At 43.8% G+C, this 12,453-nt stretch overlaps 1 protein-coding gene across 1 annotated transcript in view; it reads right to left on the bottom strand.

The window, feature by feature from the left end:
- The window catches only part of LOC136955444 (nuclear receptor ROR-alpha A-like), a 29,186-nt gene extending 17,198 nt beyond the window's left edge, over positions 1–11,988 (bottom strand). Inside the window, exon 1 of the mRNA XM_067249154.1 lies at positions 11,850–11,988. Coding sequence (XP_067105255.1) covers positions 11,850–11,880 — 31 coding nt within the window. The 5' untranslated portion in view covers positions 11,881–11,988. The remainder of the gene's footprint in view (positions 1–11,849) is intronic.
- Positions 11,989–12,453: the final 465 nt, after the last annotated feature.

Genomic DNA, 12,453 nt, shown 5'->3' with positions numbered 1-12,453 from the left:
CACACATGGCTCACTTGTTAACTTGTCCGTCAAGATGAGGGCGAATGTCCAAAGAGAACGCAATGAGTGACAACAAAAACATATTATAATGCAGGGCATTCCAAATAACACTAGATTCATAAGCATATAAAAAAAATGGACCCAACCAAAGGCCAGGGATCTTTTCAGAACCACGACACGCTATGCTTAGCATTCTCTTCCTTTCACCCACTCATTTCAAACAGTTACATAATATGTCCAGGCAACGCTGTTAAATAATCCATTGTCACCGTTGGACGGCAGCCACGAGCAAATCTGAATTTCATTGATGTAATCTAGCTGTTTGCTAATGGCTGCCTGTGCCTCTAACCCGGCCTGATAGTGCTGTCATTCTGAATCACCGAGGCCTCTATGAGCGACTCTGATAACACTGTGTCAATGGGCCACTAGGCAGGCAAGTCCAGAAAAGGCCTCATAGAAATGGGAAAGAGAGAAAGAGACAAGGAGATGGAGAGCGAGAGAGAGAGAGAGAGAGAGAGAGAGAGAGAGAGAGAGAGAGAGAGAGAGAGAGAGAGAGGGGGAGGGAGGGAGGGAGGGAGGGAGGGAGGGAGGGAGGGAGGGAGGGAGGGAGGGAGGGAGGGAGGGAGGGAGGGAGGGAGGGAGGGAGGGAGGGAGGGAGGGAGGGAGAGAGGGAGAGAGATGGAAAGAGGAGGGGAAGGAGGTAGGTAGAGAAAGAGAGGAAAAGGGAGTGAACAATTGAGAGTATGGTAAAGGGAGAGAGAGGGGTAGTACTAGGAAAAAAGACAAGGGGGAGACAGGGAGAGAAAGAGAAAGGTCCTAAATGCAATCAGTCTGACAGAGCTTTAGGTGGTTGTGCATGAAACAAGCCAGTTTGAGAGTATAGATACCGGGTAAACAGTTGTCCATGTGGAGACAAAAAGTCACCCCGTTCAACTCAAATCTGTGAGCCAATGTTGGGGAGTGACTGTACAGCAACAAAAGCAGATGTGGTGCTTCTTAATTATCCACTTATCTGAACAGAGGATGAATAGAGGATATCTAAATCTAAGGATATGTGAATGCATGTAAAGGCTGTGCTGTGTCGTATGATCTGGCAGCTGTTTGGGTTATTGTTTGTTTCCTATTTATTTTTTTCCTTCCTGTTTTCTTTATATCTGTTTTATATGTGTTTACCATTATAAATATTGAACAAATTTGACAAATAAAATACTTCCAAAAATTTAATAATGCTCCTCTCTGTGCAAAGCACATTTAAAAGGGTAAATTTAACACCAGGAGTGTTAACACTTTGTAATGTGCGGTATTGTGCTCCTTTCAAATATCGTTAAAACGTGAAAAAAAGTGATAGCTGCCTTGAATAACCTCAAATGATCACTGGCCCTTACACAGTGAGTCAGGTGTCCTGAGTGAAAAAAGTGACTGACCGTCATGGAGGACTTAACCTGTTACTAGTAAAACCAGTTAAGTTGCTTCATCCACTGATCTTTTAGAGATTAGTCACCTAGCTTAGCCTAGCATCCATACTGAGAGTACTTGGCTTCCATGCGTTGCTACTTATGTCAAACTTATGCCTGTAAAATAATACAGTTTGTCTAGCCAGCTAGCTTTCCTCCAACAACTACTGGTCCCAGAACAGCCATTACTACACATCCCAGGCCCCTGCTGCCTTCATAACCACTTGGTTGGTATGCAGTATGTTACTATAGATAACTGCAGTTTATGCAATCTCAACTCTGAGACAGTTCCAAGAGCCTGAGGGAGAGAGAGAGAGATCCAAAGAGGATTGGATGGTGCAAGTCAGCTGACCTGCCTCTGGAAATAAATGCGAGGCATGTTCGGCCTATTGAAATACCATGACCATGATAACTGTTCTAACTCGGTGTAAAAACGAGCTGCCAATGCTAACTGCTAACACAAATATGCTAACTGAAGGAAGAAGCGAGGGCATGACTTCCCTGGGTATTACTCAGGTGTCAGTTGGTTGAGTTTCACACAAAGCACGGAGCAAGGTTAGAAGAGTTTTGTTTTAGCACCTGAGACTTAGACTAGTATCTAGGGAGTGCGCCTATGAAGACTGGATTGAATGTACTAGTGTTTTTCATAGACCTAGGTTTGGTTATTTCGGTTGGTTTATCCTAGGAATATATTCAGTATGCAATATTTCACTGCACACTTTCACTGACATTAACCCCCCCCCCCCCCCCCCCCCCCCCCAACAAAAAAACATTTGAAAGTGTGTTTTTCCCTCCAGAATCACAATGAAATAATTCCCTAATTGGTAAATGTGTGTTTCCTATTCAATCTCAGAGACAAGATTGCAGTAGATCCCACAGACTTGACATTTTAGAATGTCAACTCTCAACAATCGCTCTTACAGGCATACCGTGCATGTCAGATGCAATGCACCTCTAGATTTAGAATCGAACAAGCTGTTGAAAACAAAAACTACTTGAGTCAACATGTCAGTCAACATGTCAATCACGTTTGCTTGTCAGAAACCCCTGCCAGTTTATCTTAACTAAAACCAACATGTTTACTACGTATCTTCACAAGACTCTTCTATCCCTTTTAAATTACATAGAAAAGGTCACAGTAGGGGACTTTCCTGCCTCTAAACCAACTGTTCCTCCCATGGAGAATCTGTCAACAAGCACACCCTGCCGTAATTGGTGACACTGACAGGATTTGCGGGGAAAAAAAACAACCACAAAAAACAGCACAAGAGAGAACCGTTGCGGTGGCGAATGCAACCCCCGTCATTGTAGGAGGCTGTGTATCGCCTTTGGAGCCTGGCACTCGGAGCCTTCCATGGCGGCAGAGACGATGTAGATGGTTATAAAATGGCTGTTTCTTATCTCCGCTCTGCATATGAAAGGCTTAAGTCTGTCTCCATGACAGATCTGAGGCTCTCGTTCTTCACCGGGGGGATTTAACAGGGGTACATGAGAGGGAGGGGAAGGGTGGGAGGGTGGGGGGGGGGGACAAAACACCACCGGATCACAAACACAAGCCTCGCTCACCACTGTCAACCCACGGTTTGATCAGCAGTTGGAGATGGTGGGGAGTGTTTCTCATTAGTGGCCTTTATGTCATCCTCTGCACACATGTACACAGGAAAAAATACAACAGATCCTGGCGCTAACAGACACACACACACACATACAGCATGTATACATATCCAGACATGACTGTACTATACACACACAACTAACAGACATGAACAACTACTGCAGTTTTCAATCCAAAACCTTTACAGTATACAGTGTATTCACTGTGAAGCTAGGCAAGACAACTATACTACCACCGTGGTTTATAACAGGAATTATTTAGTTCACCAAGGGGTCATAATATGTTCCAAAAATCCTTACATATTCTGTTAACGTTCTGTAGTCTTGAAGCACACTTCACAACCTGAGAGGAAATAGTTTTAATTACTCATCAACTGTCGTATACATTGCTGCATGAACTAAGTCTGCGATGAAACAGTTTGAAATTCAATTGATTCCTTAATCTTCACAAGCATCTGCTCTTCCATTCTCTCTTCACAGCAGAATAAAAGGGAATACTTGCCTTCCTCCAAAGTCAAAAGCTAGAGCTGTTAATATGTGTAAAAACATGGCACCATGGTACCCACTTGAATTCACAGACACACACAAACACAGTAACAAACGCAGTAAAAAGCTTGTGCGTGAGTGTGTGCGTGTGCTCACACACTCACGCACAATCTCATGGGGCTGGACCAGAACGACCCCAAGAACAAGCTCCTCATTAGCCATGTGTGGGTAAAACATCAAGCTTGGGACTCTGCAAAACTCTGTACTCCAAGATCCACGATCCACCGAGTCTGCCGACCCAGAGACATACACAGCTTCTGCCAGCCTCATCAAAGCCTGGCCGCGGCCTTAATGATGCCCTCGCTCTCCTCTCCTATTTGCTTATGTCCCTGGCCCCAGCCTCCACTAATGCCTTTCATGTACGCTACTAAGCCCAGTACCCCTCCATGCTCCTCTCTGAGAGAGAAACACACAGAGAGAGAGAGAGAGAGAGAGAGAGATACTGTAGCCTTCCTCACACCTTTAGTAGTGGCTAAGCAATCTTTTTTTATTTTGTTCTTTTATGTTCCTCGTAAGCATCTTAGAAGACAAACTGCACATTAAATGTGATGAAGCTCGTTTTCTGCTGAAAACATCGCAGTCGCATCACTCCTGATTACTGTTCTTTGGGATCACGCTCTCATTGTTTTTTCAACCGTGAGAGACTGGCATCCTGGGATAGCGTCTCCATTGTTTGGTTGAGCCTGAAAATGAGACTAATGGGAGCTTTGTGAATAGCTGACAAAACCTTGCCGTCTAAACCGTACTAAAGAGGGGGGGGGGATGAGTCAGAATGGCATTGCTATCCTCGTTTGCACTTAGAGGCTGCAGTTTATTATAAAAGTATGAGAGGAACAATTCAGCCAGGAATGTCAAGGCGTGCTTGCATGGTAGATATACTGCAACGTACATGCCTGGACATGCCCTTGGCCTGGCCAATACAGTATGTCCAGCTCACATCTCATGCATTCTCTGGTGATTGTTGTTGTCTACATGTCTGACGGAAGACTGGGCTCTATTCATTGCCGCTCTGCAGAGCAGTGAGACTCAACGTCAAAAAGACTGTCATCACAAACCTGATTACAAGTTACTGGTAACTGGAGCAGTTATGTAGCTGTTCAGGGAAATCACTGTAACATCAGAAAAGCATGCAGACACTGTACGCCCTGGTCATCCCCTGTAAGGTCTTTGGGTAGTAATTTGTGATTAATGGATCAACTTAATAGAAAGATGTCCTCTGCTGTCTCTTAACCTTTGTTTGTGAGTCTGCTTTTGTGATCCTTATTCATGGCTCACTGACTGACAAAGCTCAATGATCCAGACTTCCTTACGAAAGCCCTGAAAGTTATTACATCACAACATAAGGTGGATCAAAAAATATTGGCCCCTTGTTCAACATGCATGGTCAGCTGCTTAATGTCACTGATCATTGCAGCGTAGCTTCTAGGGTAACTTTTAGAAGCTTCAAGGCTTCATTGGCAGTTTTATGTCATACAATCAATGGAACTGTGACTAGGGGACAGGAACAGGTGGCACTAATGTTCTCTCTTACGAGGGAGAGCTTTGTATTGACTAAGACTATCAGCTAATGAAAGAAGGCAATGGCAGGTGGTCCTTGCATCCACTAGCATTTTAGTGGCAAGGTCAACAACACATTTATAGTTTCCTGGCACTGTTCCCATAGAAAGAGCAAGTTTCGGCAACTTACATAATGAACATCTTTTGCAGTTTTGGTATTTTGTTAAAAGGATGTCCAGCTCATAAAAAAATGGGCTAATGGGACAGGTTACAGTATGTCTCCAGTCATTAAAAAGCAGCTTTCTATTTCACTGCAATTGCATTGGCTGGAACTCTTTCCTATATGAAGCACTTGCACACTGTCTGATATAAAACATTTACATCGTATCATTTGGATCCACACACTTCCCTTCACAGACCTGCTCAAAGACACGGAAATCTGAATTGCTAATGATTTCGCTTTGCGGAAGACGAACCCATTGCACTTTATGGACCTGGCAGTTTCTAACGAACCAAAATAACTTCTTTAGACAGATGCCCTGTCCCAAAGATACAGATGTAGACAGATGCCCTGTCCCGCTCATTAGGCTGATTTAGGGCAGAATCTCTGTCCATCCTGGTCATCTCACCTCTGAATGAATGGATATTATACTGTACATTCCTCCCTCAAGATTTGTTTTGGACCTCAGCTTACTGGTTTTGTTGACAAGATTTTTGAAATGCAGTCGTTTTGCATATCAATAAAGTTCATGATCCCATAAATAATAGTGTTGGAGGAAAATGCAGCAATATGACTCATGTCCTAATATTGAATGCAGTAGAACAGTATATAGCCTACTGTTTATCTAAATGTGTTTATAACGTGTGTTGTTATGAAGCTTGAATAATGGCATCAAATCACACTTGCTAACTCTGTTTACTCAGAAAACGCTAAGGCTTGGGCAAACACAAATCCCTGATGTATAAATTATCCCGATGCCAACTCCAAAGAGTTTTTTCTTCTCTTGGATCAAAGAGAGACCTTGCCCTATCAATGCATTTTAGATGTGTCAAGGTTCAAAATGTAAATGTGAACCTTGGTTTGCGTCTACTTTTGCTACTAAAACAAAGATGGTGCTGTGTATAAATGCAAGTTGGCATTTTGTGGTTAGATGCCATCTACTCCATTGATCTGAGGCAAGGGAGGCTGTTTGTTAGTGTCAAGGCTTGTGTCTCAAACAATAAAATAACCCCAGAGGACAGATAGATGTAAGCTAGGCTTGGAAAAATATGGAATAGTGTGTGTGTGCTTGTGTGTGTGTTTTTGGGGCGGAGATGGGCGTGCTAGTGGGGGGTGAGAGGGGAGGGGGGGGGGCACCGAGAGCTGAGAAAGATAGATACAGATAATATAAAAAGGCGATGTTGAGTACCTGACCTATGCCTATCGGCGGCACTTCAGCCACTCTCAGTCTTGAGTAGCTTTATTAGCTGGAAGCCTCCTCACCCCAGGTCACCACCACCACGCATGCAGGCCACGGGGCCTATCAGTTGGGTCAAACAGAGAGCAATACACCCTTTCTCCTGGCCCTCCACACACACATCTTCCTAGTAAGCCCATTATCCATGACTGGAAACAGTCAGCAAGTGTCTTGGAGTGGCCTGGAGAGCTGTATTGCCTACCTAGGTCTACAAATGCACTGTACTGTTGCACCAAGCTGAGGCTTGTTCAGATAGATATCCAGTGAGAATATACTGCAGAAATGTTTAAATTATGTAAATAAAACCACATGCAGAGTGTTTAAGAGTATGCATGTGTGTGTTTATGCGCATGTGTGCATGTGTGTTGTTGTTCAATTACAGACAACTACAAGCGCAAACACACTCACACATACTTTTCATGTGCAGGTATACTATGCACAAGCACATGATGCAAAAGCAGACAAACATGCTCACTTCACACACACGCACACACTGTGCATGCATACACCGCATGTCTTTCTGGAAGCCCCCTTGTTGCTGTTGAAATGCCATGGTTAGAGTTTGAAGCAAACACAGTTCCCATCTCTTCCCACGGCACAGTTATGTTCTGCTCTAGCATCTTTCATGCTCTACAAAAACAAATAGGAGTCAAAAGCACATTATTTTATAAACACAAAGAAACATGATATTTCTTGATAGACAGTAAAACTGCACATTTCACACAGCAGTCTACAGGTATGTAGTGACTAAATGTGCATGCCAAAGTCCACCATACTGTATCTCTTTCTAAAGTCACTTTGCAACCAGCAGGGCATGATGAGGTTAGGTGACCAAAACCAAAATTAAGTCACTTTAAAGCAGTTCCTCGACATCCAGTAAACAAGTTAACCAAAACTATGTGCTTACACCAGGAAGCAGTCATTATGTGAATTACAAAGCAAATACCTCAATACATTTTTCTGCATACTGTATACATACTTGGGGTGCTGGAGTATTTAATATGCTGGTTAAGTAGAGGCTTTCAAACAGATATACTCCTCTGGTGTAATGGTCAGCTATGTGGTAAACGCTATGGAGAATAGCAAGACATGGAATATACCTCCCAGTAAGTCTGCCCCTCTCACTATATGACCTTGTTTGCACGTGTACGCTATTATATATGCAGCTGACACACACAATGACATGCACATACAAACACAAACACAGATGACATAAACACAGATTCAAAGGCCCATGAACACACACACTCACACAGTTGTTAAACATTGTAAAATAAATACAAGTCATTTATTTAATTTGAATAGTGTGCATTTATTTAATCGGAACGTGCCTATTCAAAACAAAACCACACCAAATACTGGAAATATTAAAGTAAAGATATATAAAGTAATGTTTACTTTGAATGGCGATATACCCTGATTACTCTTTTTTCATAATCAATCACTGATCATAAACATGCCATGAAGGTCATCTGGATCAGTTATAGTGCGTGGCTGAGATAGCGTCAGTATAGCTCCATGTATATTAGCGGTCCCCAGGTCACACACCTGCTGGATAAAACATACATAGAAGCCTCCATGACCACTCCTGCCTAGGGTACTACTTGCCCTGACATTTAGTTAACTAGTTTTTCAGTTTTTCAACCTTTTCTCCTTTCTTCGTTAAAATTCCACAACACATTTGTTATTCCAGATTTCACCCCAACCCCCACCTCCCGGCCCCCCTACCTCCAACCCCTCTCTCCCAATACCCTTCTTCTCTGCTCTACCCCCCCCCCCCCCCCCCACAAACACACACTCCCCCGGCATCGGCAGTGTGATGGATTTCCATGGACGGGTGGACAGAGTGTGCCAGGCCGCAGAAGCCCCACGCCCGCCTGACCCCTGGGCCCGACCTTTGGTGCCTCCTCCTGGGGCGGTCATGAGCCTGCTGTCCCCCTCCCGTGAAGGTCAGGAGGGCCCTCCACCACCCTCCTCTGCACAATCTGTCGCCTATGCCTCACACTCATTTACACCTCCATCTCCCTCTCTCTTGATCCTATCCTCCTTTGCTCCTTGTTTCAGCTTTCTCTCTGGCCTCACATCTCCCTTCTTTCTCTCCCTCTCTCTCCCAACCGTTCTTCTATCTTTCTCCATCTCCCTCACCCCCATCCTCATTCTCTACTCTATTCCACCTTGTTGTATGTTTCTATTGCTATATAGCTCTCTCTCTCTCCCTCCCTCGGTCTCTTTCTGTCAGACGCCCAATAGAGAGCAGTTGAATAATCTCCTAGCCCAAAGACAGACATAATCCTGTGACATAACATTGCCAGCTAATTGTCTCTGAAAGTATACCACAGACACTCAATCTAACCCACTGTTTCCTTAACCCACCTATGGCTCTAGAAGTGTTCAACCATAATGGTTCATGTTCAAAGGTCACAGCTTGGCGAAACAATGTTGTTTTTGCTAGTTCACCACATTACAGACTTGGAAGAACAGAACAAAACAAAAGTTTCACCAACACCAAAAACAGCAGGACAAAATGGCTAACCGTTTGTAAAGAAAGACAGGGATTTTGTAATATCACTGTCTTACTTTAAAGATGTAATGGCAGCAACCACTATACCATATCTCAACTGTACTGCAGGGCACAGTTGATTTCAGCTACTGCCTGGTTACTAGACTTTTATCATAACTACTTCAAAACAGCTAGAGAGAGAGAGAGAGAGAGGTAGAGAGAGAGAGAGAGAGAGAGAGAGAGAGAGTAACTGTCAAAGAACACAGACACCTTCCTCTGCAGTCCTCTTTCTAAACGGTTAGAGTTAGACAAAATACTAGCTTTTTTTTCTTCCTTTTCCCCCTCACACTCCTTCATTTTGCTTTTGATGTATTTTCAAAAGGCCAACTGACAATTCTCCAGGGGGCTTTGAAAAAGAGGAATATTACAAAACATTTCACTGGATGAAGGTTCATGGAGAAAACTGTCTTTTCTGTAAATAGGTCCTTCTGCTTCTCTATTTCACATCATTATAAAGGGAACCATTATATTCTATGTATAACGAAAACCCTGCTTTGCTAATTGCAATAGAAGCACATAACACAAGCCATAATCAATAAAAATAACCAACAAATAAACAGGAAAAATAAATAATATAATATTGTATACTAGGGCTAGGGATCGTCTAGCCAATTCAAATGACTTGGCATTTTTTGGGGCATATTGCTTTGCATTTCATCATAGAGTAATGAAAGATAATGATGCACCCGGGCCCCCCTGCCCCTCCTCCTCAAAGCTTAATCTGTGGAAAAAGAGTCTGGTACAAGCAAGGTGCCTGGAGGTGTTAATAGAATTGAGCTAAATCCAGTTAACCTCTACTGTCATGTGACTACTGTCCAGGGAGAAAAAAACACAACAAGGAAGCTGCACTGCAGACATGATCTAAAAGTAGTTTTGTTTGTTTGTTTGCAAGCACATCCTTCTGCTTGTGACGAGCTAATCTCTGGCAAACTCTAATCGCTGTGTCAGACAGTGTGGTTTTGAAGGATAAATTATATTTGATATCCATGGCAATCTCCAGTAGACACTGTTTCAATATATTTGAATACAAATCTGTATAATGATTGGTTTGTTATCTGCCAGTTGGTTTGGTATTAAAGCAATGTTGTCTCGCAACCTCTACATACATCTACTCTCATTTCATACTATCAGAAAATAAGTATTCAACCACATTACCACCACACGCAAACAAGCCTAGAAATCAATTTATGGGATTTTTCTGCTCCCTTACAGTTCATTAACTTAACCCCCCATTAAGTACATCCTGGTTTCTGATTAGTTTTGTGATTTGACTATGCAATGGCGGCGCTAGCAGAAGCTAGTGCAGAGCTGCCTTCCATTCCCGCCACATCCCGGTTAATAGATAATGACAGCTGCCAGCATTACTCTGCGGGAGTGGGAGGGAGAGGAGAGTGGGGTGGGGGTGGGGGGATGAACAAGGACCAGAAAGAGAGAGGGAGGGAGAGATAGATAAAGAGGAGAGAGATAGAAAGAGGGAGATGGTTGGGATGAGATGGGAGAAGGTTAGAGAGATGAATAGATGAAGAGGTAGAGAGAAACAGGTGGATAAAAGATCGAGATAGTGATGGGCAGAGAGAAGTGGGGAAAGACAGAGAGAAGTGGGCAGACTGCAGGACTTCCATGTATGCCAGAGAACGGTGGGGGCTGGGGGTGATTAAAGCTGATGTTGAAGGCATTGTAGAGGGAGCGCGTGGAGAATGATTCTGGAAGAGATGAGGGAGCAGAATGAAGGATGGGGGAATGTGGATAGAGGAGAGGAGAACAAGAAAGAGGGGGGGGGGGGTAAGCATGCTACATCTGTATCTTTGGGACGGCACTCAAACAACCTTCGTCTTCCCCACGCTGGCTCCATCTATGTTCGAGTACCAAACGACCCAACCCCCCCGCCTCCTCCCAGAAAAACTCAAATATAGGTCAGTGGACCACTAACGTCCAAATATCATTCACCACCAAAATATGAACTATGGCAGGCAGCCCCACTGACTGTCACTGGCAACCCAGACTCCCTATCGGCCTCTCTCCTTGGACAGAAAACATGCAAAGTCTCTCCGCTCATATCCTTTCATAACAGACAAGCACTCTGGAGTGGAACAACAGGATTAGAGTGGCGGAGGAAAGAGAGAGAGGGAGAGAGGGGGGCCAGAGAGAAAACAAGAGAAAGAGGGAGAGGATGAGAGAGACTGAAAGACAGTATTCTGTGTGCACAACCCCCCTAACCCACTCCTCTCTCTATCCTATTTGTTTTAGCACATCAATACCAGTACTTGACAGTTACTCCTGTTTAAGTGTTTAAGACACAAATATACGTGGTATAAAATGTCAAACACAAAATGCTTGGATGTCAAGCAGAACCCAACTGAAGCAAATGTGTACATTCTTTGTAATTCTGCTAAAATCTCACACATTTATAATTAAGTATTTAAATGTGGAATTGTATTTCATGTTCAGAATGACCATTAGTTACCATCTAAAATAATCCAACAATGTACACAAAACTTTATAGAAGATTTCACCTTCTTTCTTCCTCTCAGATAAGCCACCTCAAATCAGCCAGACCAAATGACATGCCTTAAAGACACACGTCCCCCTCCACACCTGCAGTCAAAACCACTTGTTACCATATTAAACCATTCTGTCTTTACACCCACACACACACCGACACACACACACACACACACACAAACACACCATGCAAATGCCACAAACAAATCCCCAGCTTACCTTTCATGGCTGAAATCACAAAATACATCATTAAAGTCCAAGTCCATAAAGAGCCCACACATGCAGCGCCAGCCAACGTTCTCTCTCTCTCTCTTCCTGTCTCTCTTTTACTCTTTCAGTCTCTCCCCTCTCTCTTGCTGTCTCAGCGGCAGCTGGCCAGCCCAGATCTGTCTCTGCCTGCTCGCAAGCACCGCCACATGAGAATCCATGTGACTATGACATCAGCCCAGAGCCCGCCCCTCCGGTCACTCCCCTTCTGCTCTGAGTGGCAGAGCAGCCGGCTAATGAGAGAATAGGGGGATGGGGTGGTGGGGGGGGGGGGGTGGGGGGGGGGTCTGTATCGCTCTGTCTGTGGTGTGGAAGAATAGTGTTGGAGGGAGGAGATGACAGCATTGTCACATGCATTCTGTAATATTTCAGAGTTTGCATAGAACGTCTCATGTTTGTAATACTTAAAGTGACACGTCTTATGTCAATACTTTAAGATACAACAATAGTGGTGTAGCAATATTGGTGTGAGAGCAGACTGTACTGTTTCAGTGCTTAGAACACATACAGCTGTTTGGTCTGTTCAGATGAACAGGATTCCTGGGTAGGAACAATA

The sequence above is a fragment of the Osmerus mordax genome, chromosome 13 (assembly GCF_038355195.1).
Source record: "Osmerus mordax isolate fOsmMor3 chromosome 13, fOsmMor3.pri, whole genome shotgun sequence".
Classification (NCBI taxonomy): domain Eukaryota; kingdom Metazoa; phylum Chordata; class Actinopteri; order Osmeriformes; family Osmeridae; genus Osmerus; species Osmerus mordax.
Note: the sequence above shows the minus strand (reverse complement) of the source record. Positions and strands in the feature narration are given on the sequence as shown.